This window comes from Leptodactylus fuscus, chromosome 10 (assembly GCF_031893055.1).
Source record: "Leptodactylus fuscus isolate aLepFus1 chromosome 10, aLepFus1.hap2, whole genome shotgun sequence".
Lineage (NCBI taxonomy): Eukaryota > Metazoa > Chordata > Amphibia > Anura > Leptodactylidae > Leptodactylus > Leptodactylus fuscus.
Window position 1 is genome coordinate 16,089,922 of NC_134274.1, and position 21,541 is coordinate 16,111,462.

The 21,541-nt window shown below is 47.0% G+C and overlaps 1 protein-coding gene across 3 annotated transcripts in view; it reads left to right on the forward strand.

The window, feature by feature from the left end:
- The window catches only part of CTBP2 (C-terminal binding protein 2), an 81,235-nt gene that overhangs the window by 17,337 nt on the left and 42,357 nt on the right, over positions 1–21,541 (forward strand). The window contains exon 2 of one of the 3 annotated variants that reach the window (XM_075257766.1): positions 2,703–2,821. In XM_075257766.1, coding sequence (XP_075113867.1) covers positions 2,764–2,821 — 58 coding nt within the window. In that variant the 5' untranslated portion in view covers positions 2,703–2,763. Of the gene's footprint in view, positions 1–2,702; positions 2,822–4,044; positions 4,064–18,533; positions 20,842–21,541 lie in introns of those variants that run through there. The other 2 variants (XM_075257767.1, XM_075257765.1) reach the window with 2 other exon arrangements.

Here is a 21,541-nt window from a genome sequence, read left to right on the forward strand (position 1 = left end):
ATGACTATTCTGATCGTATAAGAGCGGTCACACATGGAATCTATAGGGTTTCCATACTGAAAGGACATGTATGATTGGGGCGTGTGCAGCTCTTTTATGTGCTCACTAAGTAACTTTACATGCACATTAAGTTGTAAATGAAGGACAACAGCCGCTCTCAAAAGGATTAGTGTTTGCAGCAATGGGATCATTAGTAGCAAGGTAAAAATAACAGAACAGCATAACCTAGAAAAAACATCGAGTGCAGGGGTCGGCAACCCTTGGCAGGCGTGGCATATTTTGCTGGCACAGCAGCCAGCATTGGTCCTGCAGGTATTAAAAGAAGAGGGATGGTCCCTGTGGTCCTGTGCTATAGTAGTGGTATAGGATGGTCTCTTTTCCCTGGCTGCCCTCTCTGCCCACCAATGAGAAGGCTGAATGAAACCCAGGAGGTGGAGTTCATCACTATAGAGCACAAGGATCCTGCCTGCTACAGTGCTGAACCCCTGCCACGTGCATCCTGCAAAGAGGAGGAGGAGAGGTCCATTCAAAGTGGAAGTAAAAAACACCAGATACATGCTGGGTTGACTATCCCTATTAATGTCAGGTATTTGGGGTTATTAATTTAGTTTTAGTAACTCCATGTGCCTCACATTAATAGCAATTAACCCAATCATGTCCCTCACATTAACCCCCATGTGCTTCACATAAAGGTTACTGAAATGTGGGACATATGGGGGTACTAATAAAAGACCTTAATGATGAAGCTACTTAATTAGTTCTCAGTAACCTTTATGTAAAGCACAGGGTTAATGTGAGGTACATGATGGAGAGATCTGCTATTACTATGAGGCACATGGAGTTACTAAGCTGTAATGCACATTGCTGTACATTTATTCACGATTGTGGATAAAAGTATGGACTATTATATTTCAATGGGCCCGTCCACATAGACGTTGTTTTTACTGCCAATTATGGGGCAGGTCCTACATGTGTCTGCATTTGCAGCCCTGTCAACTCATTTTTAACCTAAGGGCCCATGTTGCAGACACGCCGATTTTAAAAAAATTTTTTTGTGTGTGTGTGTTTTTTTCCCAAAAGGAATGGGAAATATCTAGGAAGCTCCTATACTTCTTCCTCCTGCTAAATCCACTCCTGGCTTTGGCTCCAAAAAATGTTTTTTTTTTAATTTAAAAAAAGTTGCCTACTCCTGATCTAGTGTGAATAGAGTCTAGGAAAGCAATCAGGTTATTTGTTGCATTTTTAATAAGGATGTTATAATGTTGGTGTAAGGTTTCTGTTGCTGATCACTCATCCTAAGATATTACTTAAGGCTGGTCTTACGTGACTGTATTAGTTTTACGGTCCACAAGTTGCTGATCAGACATAGACATGGCAGACGCCCGTGTCCTGCTGCACACGCACATAGAGTTCTATGGGCGAGTCTGTGCATTGCTGTGAATTCACGGCCTTTGTGGACCTGCTGTAGTCAGTGCGGAAATTGGTCATGGCCCGGCATACCACAGATAAAATATTCGGTGGTGTAAGAGGCCACCCTGAATATAATGTGTCCACAATTGAAAACCCGCAAATTTTGGACCATTTGTGGACTTAAATTCTGGTTGTGTAAGACCAGCCTAACAGTTAAGCAATACAAAAGTTGTGCGTGCTAGTGTAACCTGGTGTAAGCGGTGCAATCACGACAAGCCCCCTCTAGTGGCAGCTATAGGCAAACTTCGGTTGCATACAGTGCAGTTTTTAGTGCAGGTGAAGTTGTAAACTTAATAAACCACTCTACAAACTCCATTCAGACTGCATGCTGTTTTTTCCATTGCAGTTCTTATGGAACTTCCAGATGGATAGAAGTGAATGGATCGGAGCGCACACAGGGGCACCGCTGCTCCATTCACTTAGGGGAACTCTAGAACAGGGTTGTGTTATTGGAATCAGGGACAGTTTTGGGTAGAGTTGTATTTTTTGTAACTATATTATTCACTGACAGCAAGCAGCTTTCCTTACTATACTCAATGATAGCTTCTTTTTTTCTTCTGTCAGGGATCTCTTTAGCTGCATGATGCCTGCAACTTTTCTCAGCTATTTGTTATTGTTCAGTTACTGTTGGCAGAATGAAATGTAAAACCAGTAGTAGTAGCAATGGACAGGGAGGGGGCAGACTGCTTCTTACTGTACATGCCCACAGCCTCAGAGAGAAATGTAAAATGTGCTACATCCTTACTGGGGCTGTTGGCACCAGAAAATCTTCTAGTGCACCATGTATGAAGGCTTATGCAGAGATATAACAGATTGCCCAGCAAGACCCTGAACATATTTCAACTTCTATTGAACAATCCGGTCACTGGTTTGTCCTATCAGCTGCACGCCCTGCTCTAGAAACCCCATTCTCCCGATCCCTGAGGGTCCCATATACTATCAAGGAAGGGATCACTGTGGTCTCTACCACTGGCACTAGTGAAGTCCTGTGGTTGCTCCAGTATTATAACTCAGCCCCATTCACTTATATGAACCCATCTTTGTCTACATTTCATGTCTCTCAGGTTCAGCAACATGAATACGATGGTTTTCTCCTGCAGGTTCATTGCATATGCAGATTTTATCACACCCTGCTGGTTATACTAGTCCTATACATTTACTGGCGGTTATAACCATTGTAATATTGTTCTGCGGTTCTTGGAAACCTTATTTGAGTCCTTTCTTCTTTGCAGCCTGGCGAGCAGTGACATGGGATAGATATGCCCGGGTATAGCACATTGCCCAGTGCAGAAGATGGACATGCTGGACAGACAGAAAGTCAAGAGACTGCGAGTGGACCAGATCTGTGAAGGTGAGCACATCCGACTTATCACATATAAGATGCTGAATATATATTACGTCTTCTAAGAAGAGCTGGGCGATATATAGAAAAATCACTGAAACAGAACCTCAACCAGGATAACAGGGCAGATTTTGTTCACGTTGGTTATTACGTTACTTTTCAGCTTCTACCTGCAGTTTAGTTCAGACCAAACACGTCCGAATCCAAACAACTAGACTGTTTTCGTGTCTTCTGACTGATGCCAGGGATTGCTGAGGCCCAGTTACAGGCCGCGGTCATCCCTGATGTTAGTCAGAAGACCCAAAGACAGCAAGGAGTTGGGTAGGACCCAGGAGAGGTGAGTTAGGGCGGGTTCACACCTGCACCCGGTCTCCGCTTTGTGGGTTTCCGTCTTCTACCGACAGGAGACAGAAACCTGGCAGTCAGCGTGCGCCCGTGAGCGTCGTCTGGTCTCCGCCGCGAAACTAAGTCCTGCATGTCTGACATAAAAAAAGATTTCCTGCATCAGAGTAATATTTTGTAGGATCTGACAGTATGCTATCTGGTACACCGTGCACCTACGTACTAGAGTTAGCACCTGCTTTCCGGTTTTTCCACCTCTCCTCTATAATAACGTCAGTGACCTGCTGCTGTCCTATTCCTTTAGCATTGATGCAACCCACAAAATGGCCGCTACTGCTCTGTGAAGATGAGCTTTTATTTTTTAAGCTGCCACATCATTTCCCATTGCACCAGTTCCAAAAATATTCTCAATTGACGTTTGTTCTTTGGCCGTGACTAACGCGTCCTTAGCTGGGCTGGGTAATCTCTGGTCTTTACCTCCAGTGGCCGTTCAGTAGGGGGCACACAAGTCTCAGCTTCCCAATCCTTCCTGCACCATCTGCCTCTCACTCTGCAGCCAGGGACATGAATAAGCCACAGATGTGCTGTGTGAACGCTGACGTAATGTGAGTTATTCCAGGCTGTGCACCTGGATATTGTATATAAATAGGTGCCGAGCATCTGATCTCTGCGATACAAGGATGTGTATTAATAGGCAGGAGCGCCATTCGCCAGCGGTGATTCTTATAGAAGAGGCTTCACTGAGATGAAATCTGCTGCAGCCTGTCAGGTGCCGCTGCCTGCGTGCTAGCAGTGCTGAACAAGCTCCTCATGATTAGTATCCTGATCCGGCGGATGTAGCAGGGCTGAGTTTGTCACTTAGGACATCTCGATGATTGGGGCCATCTGTGGTTTTACGTAGGACTGCAGGTAAAACGACTGTATCAGGTTTTCCATTAATAACACTAGTGTTGAGTGTTGCACTCCACCAATATAATACACTTTCCCCTATGGGAGCAGATGGCCAGGTGACGGGTAGACAATGCAGAAATAGTGACTTCTGCTTTACGAGATCTTCCACACATACAGTATGCATCCTATGCAGGCCTGCAACATATCTGACAGCTATATATACAGGTACACAATGGGATGTGTCATTTATAGGGTTCCAATGTGAAAAGAACATGTCTCATGCAGTATGTCTTCTTTCACTGCACACTGTGTAGTTTACCGCGCCATTCCATACCTCTCTTTGCAGCATACTGTCCTATACACAACCTGTAGACATACTGGGCCATATTTATCAATAGAAAGCCAACACTTTTCTGTCTACATTTGCGCCAACGTTTATGGTGCATGAGACTTGCATTATATTTAGGAACAGTGTGCACCAGGAAAAACGTAAATATGTGACATGCTCCGCAATGAGCCAGAGATGATTCATGTCTGCTTATGTTATGGCCCAAATTGTCAGGTTTGTGATGTGTGCGCCAAGTATTTGTCACTTAGCGTGTGCGAATTAAACGGGTTTTCAAGAATAAATAATCTTGTGCAAAGAGGCAAAGAAACAACAACGTAAATCACTCTTACTCTATTGTCTCCACTGCCGCTGTCCGGACCATCAGCGCCCCGGTGCTTCTTCCGGTGGAAGTTCTTGCTTCTTATTACCTATGAGGGCAATCAGCAGCCTAAGGAAAGGAAGCAGCATGTCACTCACATACGTCACCTGTGATGTCACTCACATACGTCACCTGTGATGTCACTCACATACGTCACCTGTGATGTCACTCACATGCGTCACCTGTGATGTCACTCACATGCGTCATCTGTGATGTCACTCACATACGTCACCTGTGATGTCACTCACATACGTCACCTGTGATGTCACTCACATACGTCACCTGTGATGTCACTCACATACGTCACCTGTGGTGTCGCTCACATACGTCACCTGTGGTGTCGCTCACATACGTCATCTGTGATGCCACTCACATACGTCACCTGTGATGTCACTCAAATGCGTCACCTGTGATGTCGCTCACATACGTCACCTGTGATGTCGCTCACATACGTCACCTGTGATGTCACTCACGTCACCTGTGATGTCACTCAAATGCGTCACCTGTGATGTCACTCACATACGTCACCTGTGATGTCACTCAAATGCGTCACCTGTGATGTCACTCAAATGCGTCACCTGTGATGTCACTCACATACGTCACCTGTGATGTCACTCAAATGCGTCACCTGTGATGTCACTCAAATGCGTCACCTGTGCTGTCGCTCGCATACGTCACCTGTGATGTCGCTCACATACGTCACCTGTGATGTCGCTTACATACGTCACCTGTGATGTCACTCACATGCGTCACCTGTGATGTCACTCACATGCGTCATCTGTGATGTCACTCACATACGTCACCTGTCACATCCTGTGTCCTTTCCTTAGGCCGCTGATTGGCATCACCAGTAGTGTGCAGCGGGAACGTCCACCAGAACAGCAGGACTGGACCGTGGCCTTCCCCAGCCTCCTTGTATATCCTGATCAACCCCTTTAACTTTTTTTCTTCATATTTTGCGCCAAATATGTTTCTCATGGTGAAGCTCCACACTTTTAGTTGGATGTTATTTGAGTTAGACTTTTGCTGCTTCTAGAAACACTCCAGATGTAAGAAGGTCGGGACGACAGGCTCCTAAATATGTGTGTAAAGGTTGTAGAGTATTGATAAATGTGCCCCATTGTGTGTACAGCACAGACATGACGTGAATGCGCCAACAGCTTCAGCTGTAGAATGGCTTAGTGAGCGATCAGTGAAGTTGTAGTGAAACGATCTGCAAAATCGGATGATTGCCTTGTTTCTTACAGTTTTAACCCTTATTTTAGCCAAGTAAGTACATGTTGGTTTATTTGGCCGCTATCCGGTTTAGTCATACAATATAGGGAAGATTTAACAAGACTTGCATACCTGTGATTTTGTGCATTTATCCTAGAAGACTGGTAGAATTGAGTGCTTTGGTTGCCTTGTGTATACGTCATTAAATGTAGTATATACTGTAGTCACTTCCTAGCCAAAAGTTGTTTCATATTCTTCCAAGGGCTTCCAAGGCCAAATCCAAACTTCCAAATAGAGAAGTTGAGACATTAGTGCTAAAGTGAGTAAAGTGCTGTAGTTGTGATAGAAATCCTCCAGTCTGTCTTCTCTTATCTCCTGCAGTTTCTGCTCACTTTCCATAGACTTCTATAGACATATGGAGTCACGTGAGCTGCCATTCCTGCTTGCGCTCCATAGACTTCTATAGACATGTGACATCATGTGACCTGCAGTACGTCTTGAGATGGATGTAGCAGTGATTTTCAAAGTGAAAGAAAGTTTAGCAGAGGGAAGAGCCCGATAAGAGCAGAAAGGAACATTTTTACATGATAACTTATATTACATAGATTCCTATATTCATCTGACTCTTCATTTATACAAGGTTTTGGTTATTTAATAGCTCTATACCCACTGTAAAGAAGAAGTAATACAACAATGTGCCTATTAGCCGATCCATTTTCTGCTTAAGTCAAATGCGATCTTCACTCTGATGTAGTGACCTGTATTCTTGGATGCATTATTATAGGCCGTGATATGCATCCCGTAGCTAAACTGTACCTAAGCGTCTATACATGACATACAGAGGTTAATAGATCTGATTAATTCTGGTAATAGGGGCCAGTGTCCGCCCTAATACTCCCTCCTATTTTTTTCAATGGGAGACAGAGATTGAGGCCGGACGCAGAACCCGTGGTGTGAGACACTTGGCTGGTCAGCAGCATTCCTCTGGGGCTGATCAGCATGTGAAACCTATGGTGGAACGGTGCCAGAGGAATGAAAAATGAAGAGGAATCCGAAGCGGAAGTCCACCTTAATTCCTCTTCATTTTCTGCCATCAGAACGGTGCTTAGGCTGCAGAAATTGGGTGTACAGGCTTCGTACCTCATTTGTGGTAGACACTTTATAACACTTTCTGCTTTCTTAGCAGTTCAACCAGTTGTATATTGTGTTCTTTTAGGTTATATTGAGCTAAAGTGAGTTTACATGCATTGATAATATGTCTGAGTATATCCAGCAGTTTTTGGCATACATTGAAGCATCATATTCCACAGCACTTTACAGAACTTGTTTGCACTCGGCTCACAATCTACATTCCCCATCCGTATGTCTTTGTGGTGTTGGAGGAAACTGGACTATCCGGAGGAAACCCACCAAACATGGGGAGAACATGCAATGTCGTCCTTGGTTGGATTCGCCTCCAACACTGCGAGACAACCGTGACCACAAAATAGCTTCAGTAAGACTCAGTATTATGGCCACCATGTCTGCAGCACTGGAGCCACCGGCAGTGTAGTTAGGAAGCCATAGTAGATATTCTGACTCTACTTGTCAGGCCGGGGAAGAGAATGAAATCTTTATCTACCCTCTGTGATAACTACAGTGACTGGACATATTGGCAATACACAATAGAGGAAAGGCAGCTGAACTTGCAAATTTTGATGACACCACCCCAGGTGTATGGGGCGTCTCAGCCCTCCTCATCAGTGGCAGATGTGAGGGGAAGGACGGGTCAGGCATGTTGGCCTCCAGTATGAGGTGTTAGTCCTACACGTGTACGAGGAAATTAGGAGGAGGTTTTCCGAATACGTTTTATTTGGGCATAGATCAGATCTCTCCGTAGTCCCCCACACACCATATTTCTGGTCTGCTCACATCTGTGGCCTTGGATTTTTGGCACATGCCCTAGATCTTGCCTCTCCTTAGAATACAGCACAGACAGACCATTTCCAGTGAAATCTTGTCCTGATGTGACCTTTATGACGTATGAATTATGCATTTAGGTGGGACGGTACACAAGGATGGCTCCATACGAAGCAGACGTCTTGAGTGATATATGCATTGCTGAGCAGTGATATCACTAAGTAGCTGCAGAGCTTCTTACACGCGTCCTGATCCTTAGTATTGAGTACTGTGTATACTCCACATATGCTCCTTCATGTGTATGTATGTACACTGATCACATATAGACATCGCAGCAGCCCGGACCTTACTCCGCAGTGTCTCCTCCATCATACGTGGTGCAGTCACAAGACCCAACTGCGTGACAGGCTGACGGCTTTCCCTTCTCTTATTAAACGAGGTATATGCATAATTAAAGAAGCCGCCGCATGTACCAAACATACTTCATCACAATTAACCCATAACTGATCAGTAAACATTATGGAGGGATGAGCCGTAGTGAGGACAGTGACAGCTACAAGGACTCGGTCAGTTGTCCGTACACCATTGTTGCCTACTAATAACATCTTCTGTCCACAGACATCATGTCTTCGGATATGTTCCCACTACCTTTATCACAGTCCATTTCTGTCGTAGGATAAGAGCAACAGACATTATCGATAGTAGAGTAACAGGCACAGACAGAGCGCTTTCCATCTGTGACACTTTCTTCTTTCTTCCGTCCGGTTTGCTTATGTCAGACTTATTTGTCCGTCCGAAAAGTAAAAAACGCGATTGAAGAAAGGTTTTGGTTTTTTCAGATGGGGTTGAATGCAGACAGACACCAGAACAGAGGGGGCTACGTCTTCATGAGTCACTTAAATGTCCGTTGCTCTCATCCTGTGACGGAATAAATAGCGGTAATGAGAGGCCTTCCTTATTCTGATGACAATCGAATCTGTATGGCGGCTATCAGAAAGAGTCCAGGCGTCTGCGACATCTGCAGAAACTTCTATGTACTGTGGAAGCCTAGGTTGTTGTCTCTGACTTGCGCTGGTGCGGATTTTCATTTGAGGTGCAAAGTCGCTTCACCATGGCCAAGCAGGACCACAATACGTCACTCCATCTTTACTGTTACCTGTCCATTAGAGGGATTTCCCATTACCAACACTAATGCCCTTTGTACAAGATAGGGCCTAAGCGACTGACTTCCGGGGGTCCCACCACTGGAACCCCCAACAATGTTCAGAACTGGGATCTCTGTGTGAATGAAGCAATAATGCTCGTGTGACTATCGCTCCGTTATTCTCTATGGGACTGATGGAGCTCTTGGGCCAATATTCAGGACCATACACATGCACACTTGGATCAGTGGGTGCAGGACAGGATATTTCCTGTGTACATGGTCCACATGGTTTGATGGGTGGATGGAATATAAAAGATATCTTTTTTTTTTTTAATGTCTGAACATGGGGGTCCCTTTCTGAATTCCACCGCAGTCAGGTTGGATTTACACTAGGGATGGAGTCTTAGAAGACTCCGCCGCAGAATCCGCTTAACAGTCCTTAAAGGCAGGCTTTTGTCTCCAGTGGCGGAAACTGGGCGGACCTCATTATAGTCTATGGGGTCCGTGTGTAACTGCTGTTTAAGTGGCCAAGATCTGCATCTTTCGGGTCCCCATGCCGTCCATAACCCTGCTTTGTGTGAGCTTGAATGATGATGGAGAAAGGGGGGAACAAACCAAATGTAGTCCCATTGCAAATATCAAAAGACACAACATCTTACGTCTTGAAACGTGTCTAGAAAAGTGGCAGCCCCTTACGTACATATAGTTACCATGTGGCACTTGTGTAGCTGCTCTTCTGGTTCTTTTGCATCCAGTGAATTGTATATTCCTCCTGGCGCTCACTCTCTTTACATTTCTTGCAGACCAGACCCACGTTTGAGCATTTTCATGTAATTCCCGGTCACTTTGTCTTCACTCATATTGAAATGTGACCCGTGATGCATTCATCATCTTCATGTTATTTATTTATAGGCTCCTGGTGATCAGTAACCGATCCTCGTGCCCTTTAACCTTACCGATATGAGATCTCTGCCCTCCTTTGGTGGTTTGTCTGCTTTTTCCCCCTATCCCTTCGGTTTGTTCCACACTGTATTTAATGAAGACTCTTCTGCTTTGGAAACTGCGTTGACGTGAACATTACCAAGGAGCGATCGCATTCCTCTAGTAATAGATACTTTACTTAACACTGACACAGTCTGCCACTCTTCAGACAGATTGCTGCATCATACCCTGTGTCATAGCATTCAGTATTTCACAGTCCTGTGCAAAGGTTTTAGGCAGCTGTGGAAAAAATCCTGCAAAGTAAGAATGCTTCCAGAACTAGAAGGGTTAATAGATTATTTTTGGAAATTAACAAAGTTAAATGAACGGAGAAAAGAGAAATGTAAATTCCATCAATATATGGCGTGACTTTGCCCTTTGGAGAAAGAGTCCTGGAAGTGATGAAACGCCCCCCCCCCCCCCCCCCATAAATCGCCACGTCGTCCAGTCTGTCTGGGATGACATGAAGAGACAGAAGGATTGGAGCAATCTTACATCCACAGAAGATCTGTGCTTAGTTCTCCAAGATGGTGGGAACAACCTCCTAAGTATCGAGAAGAATTGATGGAAGGCAAAGGTTACACCAAATATTAATTGGATTTAGATTTCTCTTTTCCTCATTCACTTCATTATTTTAATTGACAAAAATAAACTAATTACACCCTATCTTGTAACTATTACTTGGACAACCCCTAATCTGCCAGGCCTGTTTTTTGCTTTTGGTTGTTCCTTATTGGGACACGTAAAGTTTTGTGTTGTCCCAAGTTTAGAAGCTATTCTCTATTAATAGGATAGGGGATATCATTATTCCTAGTGGGGGTTTGAATGCCGATCCTCAGAATGGGTCCGTTCCCCCATCCTTACTTTTTTGAAAGCTTTCTTGCTTTCCAGCATTTATGAATCCCTGCCGATATCTTTTGCACATTACTGTATATCTTGGATCATTTTACATTTATAGGTTTCTGATGATTCCTTCTATTAGTTTACCATATTCCAAAATACAAAGACACACTGTCCCCAGAACTCTAAGAACTACACTTCATTATTTTCCCTTTAAAAACCCAAGGGCCAGTAACTATAACTGCAACAGCCATAGTGCCCTCATAACAATGGTGGTCATTAGAGATGAGCGAGATAACACGCTCCCATAGGAATGAATGGGAGCGGCCGGCGCGCAGGGGGTAAAGCGGCAGGATGCCAGCCCCGGCTGCGTCCATTCATTCCTATGGGATCGTGCTATTCCGTAACTACCATTTCAAATAGCACTCGCTCATCTCTAGTAGTCATAGTTCCCCTATAACATTGACAGCTAAGATGTGTTCCCCATAGAGCCACAGTTTTCCATGCCTCTCTTCTCTATGTCCTCTATGCCTGACAGAGGTTATGGGCAGGGCATGTACCTTCTCATTGGGAAGAAGATCCTGCAGGATGTCATGAAGGTACACGAAGGTGATCACACTGGCACACCTTGTGTGATTACTGTAGAAACCTGGTCCTGATGGATGATCTTGTTGATTGCAGACTCCTTAGAGGCTGCAATAATGATGCGGCATCTTAGGGAGCGTTCACACTACCGTCGGTGTCCGACAGGTAGTGTCCGCTCCTAGTGTCCGCTCAAAATCTGCCACGGACACTAGGAGCGGACACTAGCTGTGTCCGTGACACCTTTCAATGGGCATCGGGTGCGTTCTTTTGCACTCCGTGCCCGTCCTTTCCTGTCCGCAAGTGAAGATGTCCGACTTCTCAAGCGGACCGAGAAACCCTGCGTGCATGTGTTTCTGTGTCAGATGCCCAAGCAGTGGAGTCTCTTTCATCTCCTGTTGATTTTGTGGCGGTTGACCAGCAACCCACCCTCAGTGACGATGACGAGACACAGTTGCCATCAGGGCAGCCTGTTGCCATGTGCGGTGTGCAGGTGGAGGAGGCGAGAGAGGAATTGGTAGAGGAGGTGGTGGACGATGAGGACCTGGACAGGGGGGATGTCAAGCGGGAAAAGCAGTGTTAATGTTGAGGGAGGTGCAGCACCAAAGAGGGCAGCTAGAGGCAGAGGCACAAAGCCAGGCCACACCCAGAATGGCCCAAGATGTTCCCTATTACAGCCAGTCCCGAAAAACTCCCCCGTCCAAGGCACGTTCCTCGATGGTGTGGAGATTTTTCAAGGAATACGCGGAGGACAAATATAGTGCGGTTTGCACAATTTGCCACTCGAAACTGAGTAGGGGCTCTGAAAAGAGCCACGTTTCGACCACTTCCATGCGCCGTCATTTGGAATCCAAGCTCAGTGGGAGAGAGCAAACACAGGACAATCGTCGTCCGATGTTGCCGCTACTGCCTCTCCCACTGTTGCCAGTGCTGGCGCCGCAGTCCAGAGCACCAGCCAGAACACCGCAACATCTGGCTCAGCCACGTCGGGGACTTCTTCCTCATCTTCCCCTATTCCTGTCTCAGCTCCTTCTCCTGCACCATCATGCACCTCCTCCCAGCAACCCACCATCTCTCAGATATTTGAGCGCCGGCAAAAATACAGCGTTAACCACCCACATGCGCAAGCCTTGAACGCGCACATCTCCAAACTCCTGGCCCAGGAGATGTTGCCGTTCCTGCTTGTGGAAACTCCGGCCTTCTGGGACCTGATGGCAAGTGCGGCACCTCGCTATGCCGTCTCTAACCGTCACTACTTCTCCCGGTGTGCCGTCCCCGCCTTGCACCAGCACGTGTCACTCAACATCAGGTAGGCCCTAAGTTCCGCGCTTTGCACAAAGGTCCACTTGACTACCGACGCGTGGACAAGTGCATGCGGACAGGGACGCTACATTTCACTGACGGCACACTGGGTGAATGTAGTTGAGGCTGGGACTGGTTCACAAACTGGGCCGGTGTACCTCGTCTCCCCGCCCAACATTCCTGGCAGGGGCTCTGAAACAACACCCTCCTGCTCCTCCTCCTTTAAATTGACTCCAGCTACGAGCTGGAAACATTGCAGCACTGGCGTGGGTAGACGTCAGCAGGCCGTGCTGAAGCTGATCAGCTTGGGGGACAGACAGCACACTGCCTCCGAGGTAAGGGATGCCCTCCTCGATGAGACAGCAATATGGTTTGAGCCGCTGCCCCTGGGCCCCAGGCATGGTCGTGTCTGATAACGGCAGGAACCTGGTAGCAGCTCTGGAGCTTGCCAGCCTCCAACATGTTCCATGCCTGGCCCACGTCTTTAACCTAGTGGTGAAACGTTTTTTAAAGACATACCCAAATGTGCACGAGCTACTGGTGAAAGTGCCCAATAGCCGCCGCTAGCCTCAAAAAACTCCAGCAACGCCTCCATCTGCCCGAACACCGGCTGTTGTGCGACGTCCCCACACGCTGGAACTCAACATCATATGTTGAGCAGAGTGGTTGAGCAGCAGAGACCTTTGATGGAGTACCATCTCCAAAACCCTAGGGTGCCACAAAGTCAGCTCCCACTGTTTCTCAACCATGAGTGACCATGGATGGCAGACCTATGTGAAATCCTACGGGTGTTTGAGGAGTCCACCAAGAGGGTCAGCTGTGACGACGCACTAGTGAACAATCTCGCTCTTGTGTGTGATGCGAGAATCCGCCATTACCATCAGGGATAACTCAGATCACACAGAGGAGTCAGGGATAGCAGCAGATCCGTCACAGCTGGAGAGTAGTTCCACGCACCTGTCCGCTTCACAGCGTTTAATGACGGAGGAGGAGGAGGATGAAGACGTGGCAGATGATATGATTGTGACACAGGAGGCTACCGGGGAAGTTCAGTGCGTCCCATTCTTGCAGCGCGGATTGGGCTAAAGGGAGGAGGAAGAGGAGGAAATGGAGAGTGACCTTTCCGGTGGGGGCAGCGAAGTAATGCCAAGTAACACTCTGGCACACATGGCTGACTTCATGCTGGGCTGATTTTCAAGTGACAAGCGTATTGTCAAAATAATGGAGAGCAACCAATACTGGATATTTGCCATCCTTGACCCCCGGTATAAAAATAACATCTCCTCTTTTATTCCGGTAGAGGGGAGGGCCAATCGCATTAATGACTGCCACAAGCAATTGGTGCAGAACATGATGGAGATGTTTCCATCAAGTGTCGCTGGCGGCAGGGAGGGCAGTTCCTCCATGAGATGAACAAGTGCCGTCCGGTCCACACCCACAAGGGGCACACTGTCTAAGCTCTGGGACACGATAATGGCACCCCTTCGCCAAACTCCCGCCACTGAGGGGTCTAGTGTCACCAGGCGGGAAAAGTATAGGCGCATGTTGCAGGAATACCTGTCCGACCACAGCCCTGTCCTCTCCGACCCCTCTGCGCCCTACACGTATTGGGTGTCAAAGTTGGACCTGTGGCTTGAACTTGCCCTATACGCCTTGGAGGTGCTGTCCTGTCCTGCCGCCAGCGTCCTATCTGAGAGGGTGTTCAGCGCAGCCGGTGGCATCATCACTGACAAGCGCACCCGTCTGTCAGCTGAGAGTGCCGACTGGATGAGTTTCCTCAAAATGAACAGTCACTGGATATACCCATCATTTTCGTGCCCACCAGTGTCAAGCACCCCGACGTGAATTGTCTTGTCTGCGCTCAACCTCTACAATTCCTCTTCATATTCCACATCACACACACACACATCCACAATGGCAGGTCAGGCTGGGGACTGTTGGATTTCCCATTGCCTATTCCATCTGTGGTTGTCATGGGCAACGTGATTTAAAGGGGTGCTTGTTAAGGTTTCATTAGAGTAAAATTTGGGTTTTTGTCCATCCAATTGGGGAGAGAAAACGGTTTCCAGGTATTTTTCCACTTTCATAGTGTTTTTTTTTGAGTGTGTAAAGTGTGTAGTTGTTAGGCTGCGATGTTGGGGTAATAGAGGGTCTTTGGTGTGTTAGATGCCCCCAGACATGCTTCCCCTGCTGTCCCAGTGTCATTCCAGAGGTGTTGGCATCATTTCCTGGGGTGTCATAGTGGACTTGGTGACCCTCCTGAGTCGAACATTGGTTTCCCCCTAAACGAGTATTTTTCCCCATAGACTATAATGGGGTTTGATGTTCGATTGAACAGTCGAGTATTGAGCGGCTACTCGTATCGAACTTTGAACATTTCACTGTTGGCTCATCTCTAGTGGTAAGGCCTTGTTCACACTTGAGTCGTGGCTTTTGCTATTACAGATGCCGCTAGAAATCCCATTGACTTCTAATAGGTCTGTCAGGGCTTTGTTTTTAAAGGAAAGAATCCTGCAGCAGTCACCCTGTGTATGTGCAACGCTGACAAAAGACAGAAGGAGCCGGGACTAATAGAGAGGTATCTCCAGTGGTATTTTTGAAGGGAGACTATCATCAGGAAACTCCATAGCAAACCAGCCACAATGCAACGTAGGACATTGTGCTAAGCATTATCACACATTTGATAGTTTAGTACAGGGGTCCAAGGCATATTTTGCTGACACAGCAGCCAGCACAGGACCTGCAGGTGGAAAAGGAGAGAGAGCTTCTTTTTAGTGCTTTGCTAGAGCTGAAGTATAGGACTCTCCTTCCTCCAATGAGAGGGCCGAGGAAAGCCCAGGAGGCGGAGCTCATCACTGTACAAGCACAAGGACCCGGCCTGCTACAGTGATGAGTTCCTGCCTGTGCAACCTGCAAAGAGGAGGAGGAGTTCTGAGCAAACTGAAATTTGACAAAAAACACCCGGTCCATGCCGAGGTTACTATTCCTATTAATGTCAGGCATTCTGGCTTATTTTTTTGTTTTAGTAACTCCATGTGCCTCCTGTGCTTCACATAAGGGTTACTAATATGTGAGACATATGGGGGTACTAATAAAGGAACTCAACGATGAAGATACTTACTTGGTGCCTCCATGTCTCTGGGGTTAATGTGAGAGACATAATGGGGTTAACTGCTATTAATATGAGGCACATGGATTTACTAAATAGTAATACACTCGTCTGTACTTTTGACAATTGTGGCTATAAGTATGGCTATTATATTTCAATAGGCCCGTACACATGGATGTTGTTTTTGTGGCTGTGCCTGGGCCAAATTGAAGAGCTGGTCCTCTACCTGTCCTATATGTGTCTGCATTTGCAGTCTTGTCCTTGTCATTTGTAATGTATAGGTCAGTGCAAACCACTTTTGTGCCATTTGTGTGCAGGAGGCCGAAGGCCTAAGGCCCCACGTGGAGGAAACGGAGCATTTATGTTGCAGATTTTTTTGAGCCAAAACCAAGAATGGCTGAAAAAGTGAATATCTAAGAAGCTTCTTATACGTCTCCCTGCTGCTCCATCTAACCCTGGCTTTGGCTCAGAAAACGTAGCCAAATATGCAACCCAAAAAGCTGCCTTTGCGCCACGTGGGGCCTCAATGTTGGAGTGTTTCTTTGAGTTCACACATAGTTTTTTGGTTTGGATTTTGACACGGGAAGCCGCGTCAGAATATGAGCCAAAATTTGGCTAGCTGTGACTGTCACGGCTTAGTCTGGACGCGGATGTCGCGGTGGTTGATGCTGTGGAATCTGCGTCAAGATAGGGCAGGTTGCTGTGTTTTCGTGAGCGGTAAATTAGCTCTCGCGGAAAAAGGAAATGACCAGCTCTCATTGAATTCAATGGGAGCCGGTTTTTCTGACCTGGATTTTAAGGCGGATTCCGCGTCAAAATCCGGACCAAAAAACTACGTGCGAACTAGCCCGGATACACTGTGTAGATGTGGCTATAGCCAAATCGGGTACTCATGGGCCAGTGCTGTCACTTTGGTGTTATTGTGACAGCCATTAAATCCTGGCTGTGGTTTTGCTGTTTCCGCACCACCAGGAATTAAATGTGGCTGAATTTAATTCATGTTTCACTTACAGAAAAGTGACGGGACATCCAGGTACATAGTGTGTCACCGCTATACAGGTGTCACGTCACTCTGCTACCAGTCACACACATTTACCACTAATTGCGGGTTACACATGTACTGGCATGGCTTCTTATTATGGTTTGTGTTATATGAGTATAGTGTAGGTGTCATCAGCATTACAATTAGGGTAAGTTCACACGGAGTAACTTATCACGTGATGTGGCACGTATACGCCGTGTGAGATTTTGAGTGCCGTATACGCTCCCATTGATTTCAATGGGAGTCGGGATCGTATACGTATATTTCGTATATATTTTTTTGGTTAAATGTAAATCGGCACCCCAAACAAAAAGGGTTGCCTACCCCTGGTATCGTAGGTGCGCAATTTCCCTGAAAAAGTATTTTGAGAAATGGTGCAACTATTGGACTCTCTAAAGGTGCGATGGCGCCCAGCATAACGTCCCCTACAGTGCACTGTGGCCAGCTTGATACGGAGTTTCTATTTTACAGACTCCCTTTAACCTCCTGCGTTAGCAGATGAAGAAGTCTGCTCAACACGTAAGTGGTTACATACCAGCCATTTGGCGTGACCCATTTGTGAAGGGTTAAACTGCTGGGAACGGGTTAATGCTGCTTAATCTCCACTTGGCGAGCTAATAAGAGACCCATCTGCTCTCCCCCCATTTCCACATGATCTTCAAGTTGTGCCCTGTACGGCTGTAGGGGCTGCAACCATTAAAACGTCGGAAAATCCTCCGGTCTAGGCAACGGTAAGTATTTTCAGCAGGCACGGGGGAACTTTCTGTATGGAAGCAATTACACCTCATGCCTGTGTGCTGTCTATTTGTCCTCTGCATTTAGATTTAAGGATTACCGGCGTGATCCTGAAGGGATTAAGGTCAGTGTGAGTTAGTGCGATGGGCAGGAATAAGCCGCCGGTCGGGGTAGTGACAAGCTGGATCAGGAAATTCATTATGCTAAGGATGCATTTATGTGTAAATGGATTTTGGACTTCAGGTGAAACGGTTTCCTCCAACCTCCCGAATCTTAACTCCATGGGGAAGATGGAGGAAATCTTACACTTACTCCTTATGCATTTTCCATGGCCGTCTATACAGCCTACTGCACACCGTCTTCCTAAGTTTTCGGATGGTAACCATTGAGCCGTAGGTTCCCCTATATATTGGGGTATGGAGAAAGCTACAATATAGTTCCCTACTATATGAGCACCATGCACCACACTGCAAGCAGGCGTTATGTAAAAACTGAGGGGACATGTCATTCTCCCAATATCTGCCATATTGTCACATCAGCAGATTACAGATTGTTGTGTATGAATCAGTCGCAGAGTAAAAATAAAAAAAAAGGTGCGTCTTCTAAATCTGAAATATCTGCATTGTAGTTTTTGGGTCAGTAAATCTTTCCTGGGGCCCTTGTCTGCACAAATGTATTCAGTCTGAGGATGCGATTCTTCCTTGTGATGTTGCTCGAGTCCTTCCTCCACCGCAGACTGTACACAACTTGTCAGCGTTAATCAGTGTTTTCCCTCAATCCCCAAATCTCACGACGAAAGCTGCCCCGGCGTTGTATTCTGCGGTTATTAAATGCTTCCCCGGCTCTGGATGACTCTATCATCATCGGTGGGGATTTAGCAGGAGCCGAGGCGGGTTTAGTTTTTCCCCCCGAGTCCCCATTTCTGTCATTCTCTCCCGACATGAGAATATGAGACAGGAGGGAGACGCAGCAGTCGGGGGGTGTCTGAGATGAGCGGTGCACCGTGCGGCTGGGAGGGTCTCTGACTGGGCCCACTCTGTGTCACGCAGGATTAGGGCTTTACAGGTTTTCTAATCTGCGCACAGTTATCCATACAAATAAAATGTCCCCACCGCATCTAGGCAAAAGCTGGGAGGATTAGTTGTGGGCGCCCAGTCTGCGCCTGAAGCCTGCTGGAACCGCTATCTACGGGGTGTCGTACTGTGTCGTCTTCTATTACCTGGGATTAATAATTCAGCCGATACTTTTGTAACTCAAGCCGCCTGTTTGTGTTTGTGCCTCCAGAGAGCTCAGGTGCAGCTACGCCTGTTCATTGTGTGTAGTTTTTTTTTTTTTTTTTTTTTTTTTTTAATACGTGTAACAGAAGATTTTAACTGAGACGATTCCTTGCCTCCTCCTCTAGCACAGTATCTAAGCCGAGAGGTTTTTTTTTTTTTTTTTTTTTTCCAATGCCGGTTCCAAGCAAGCATACAAACATCAGCCGTTCTCGTAGCTGGGATGCTGCAGGTTGGTACGAAGGCAGCTGGGAGGGAGACGTCTCATCAGGATATCACAGAGCAGCCGGCATAAACAATTCTCTGACCTACAACGGAGAGGAAGCTTTTTACAAGCTGCCAAGCGGCAGATCCCGCGATATTATCGTGCCAGGCAGCTCGGAGATAAAGACGGACGTCTGTTCCTACCCAGACGCATATATCCGAGGTCAGCAAGGTCACTTAGTGCGTCAAGATCGCAGACCAGTAAGGAATAACTCCGTTCCAGACTTCAACTATCCCTACGAGAGACAGGTGGCGATGTCTGGGCGCGGATCTGTACACACTCACGATTATTATAATGAGCCTTCTTTGCCGGGCAGATCCCCGGAGGATCCTCGTTATTATAGAGACCCAATGCTAAATCGCGCAGGACACACTTACGGGCCCCCCATGAGTCGGACAGCTTGGGATCAGACTCCTACGCGTCCCTATCACCCGCAAGAAGTAGGTCGCGTGTATCGAGATCCTGCGGGAAGAGTCATCACTGAGGGACAGCGCTCGAGGAGTCGTGATTCTTCCCCTGCCAGGTACACCATAGAAACACCCAATCCCAGGTATGGCTCGGAGGCATCCACGTTCCCCAATAGACAGCTGTATAACGAGATGATGGAAAGATCCATCGATCCCTCGACGGGGAGGCAGACGGCTCCTACCTGCCTCGTGGTGGAGCCCAACGAATCTGCCGCCATGGACGGAACACTGGGGACGTCGTCTATTTCAGCAAACCGCACAGCTTATCACAGCTCGGCGAGGGAGAATGTGGGCGCAAAGATGGTTTACGACGCTTACGATAACTCCGTAGCTCCATCTCACGCCCAGATTCCTATGCCGCTGTCTGGATCCGAACTGAAGAGGACCGCGGATATGGAGTTCCTCACGGTCCTGCGAAACGAAGGCCTGACTGAAAGTACTATTAGCGCATTAATACAGCAAGGGTTCGACACGCCCAGTTCATTGGCTGTCATGGAAGACCACGACATTAAATCGGTAGCTGCTAATCTCGGCCAGGCGAGATTGCTTTCAGGTCTTATCAGGAGCTACAGAACGGATCTGCAGATGCTGAGACAAGATCAACAGAAAAACAACTCTCTGAGGTCTCGGGCTCGCTCCAACAGCTTCAGTCATCGTGGGGATCTTATGCGCACGGATTTCAATGCTCAGCCTCTTAACAGTCCTATGATGGACGGAGCACCAAACCCACCGCACTCTTTGTCTCTGCAGCCGGTTTCGCCACGAATGACCGAACTGAACCGTCGGCCGTCTAGCGCCCCGTCGCAGCACCTGTTGGAAACCGCCAGCTACCCGTCTTGCGGAATCGGTGTCCAAAATCCACAGTTCATGCAAACCGCGGCGTACTCTATTCCCGTGCAGCCTCGACCCGCCTCCGCCTACCCCGCTCAGTCCGGCATCCCCATGACCGTCGTCCACACCAACGTCAACACCGGGCCAAAGACGGCTTACCCCACGAGTTACACCGTGCCCATGGAGCTGATGAAGAGAGAGCGCCTCCCACCCACCTCTCCGGTGCACAGCCCACACTGCAGCCCACAACTACTACGCAAACAGGGGAGCCATCTGGAGACCTCGGTCAGCTTGCCACCACCTAACCTAACCGGCCAGCCCTCTCTCCACTCACCTTACCAGAAAATAACCAGGCGGACCGGACCACCCATCATTGTATCCACCATGGCATCTCCAGAGCCAAGTAATTCTGATTTATTTTGTTCCCCAATTAATTTATTTGTAGCGCAAAATGTGCCCTGTCCCAGTGATAGTAATGTGAGCGGTAGTCCCCTTATGTCTTGTAGTAGATGAGACCATCTATATCATATAATGAGTGGGAACTGCTGGGTAACTTTAGGTAGTGGAGGACTGTTTAGTTTGAGTGTGTATGCGATATATGTACGGTATAGTGTATTACACACAATGTCACTCTTGTACATAAACCATTTGGTTTATGGTACATTTCTAATTCAGTCTAGTTGTTACAGTTGACAGATCTAGCAGTATATCGTAGTATCTGAGCCTTGTTTTCTAGATAGGTAGTCAATGCCGCTCTAGTTGGGTAAAGTCAAATTTGTAGCCAAAACTTATTTGACTGTCCTATTGATCTTCTACAAAATTGGTTTAAGTGGTGGAAATTTCTGCAATACAACTACCGTGTGTGAAGGGGTGTAGGTTATGTCACCGGCCTTCCTACCAGAGATATGATGATATATGAGGGGAACCTGTCATGGGCCTCTTGTTCTGAGATGAAGGAATCTGATTTTTGATACCATGGGAGGGGGCTTTGAGGGTTTATGCTATCAGGTCCCCTGTACTTTACGTGTGCTATTGGTTATCCACATCATAGCAGATGGCGGAGTATTTGTGGCCTCAGTGACAATCTCCAGTATTATGATTGA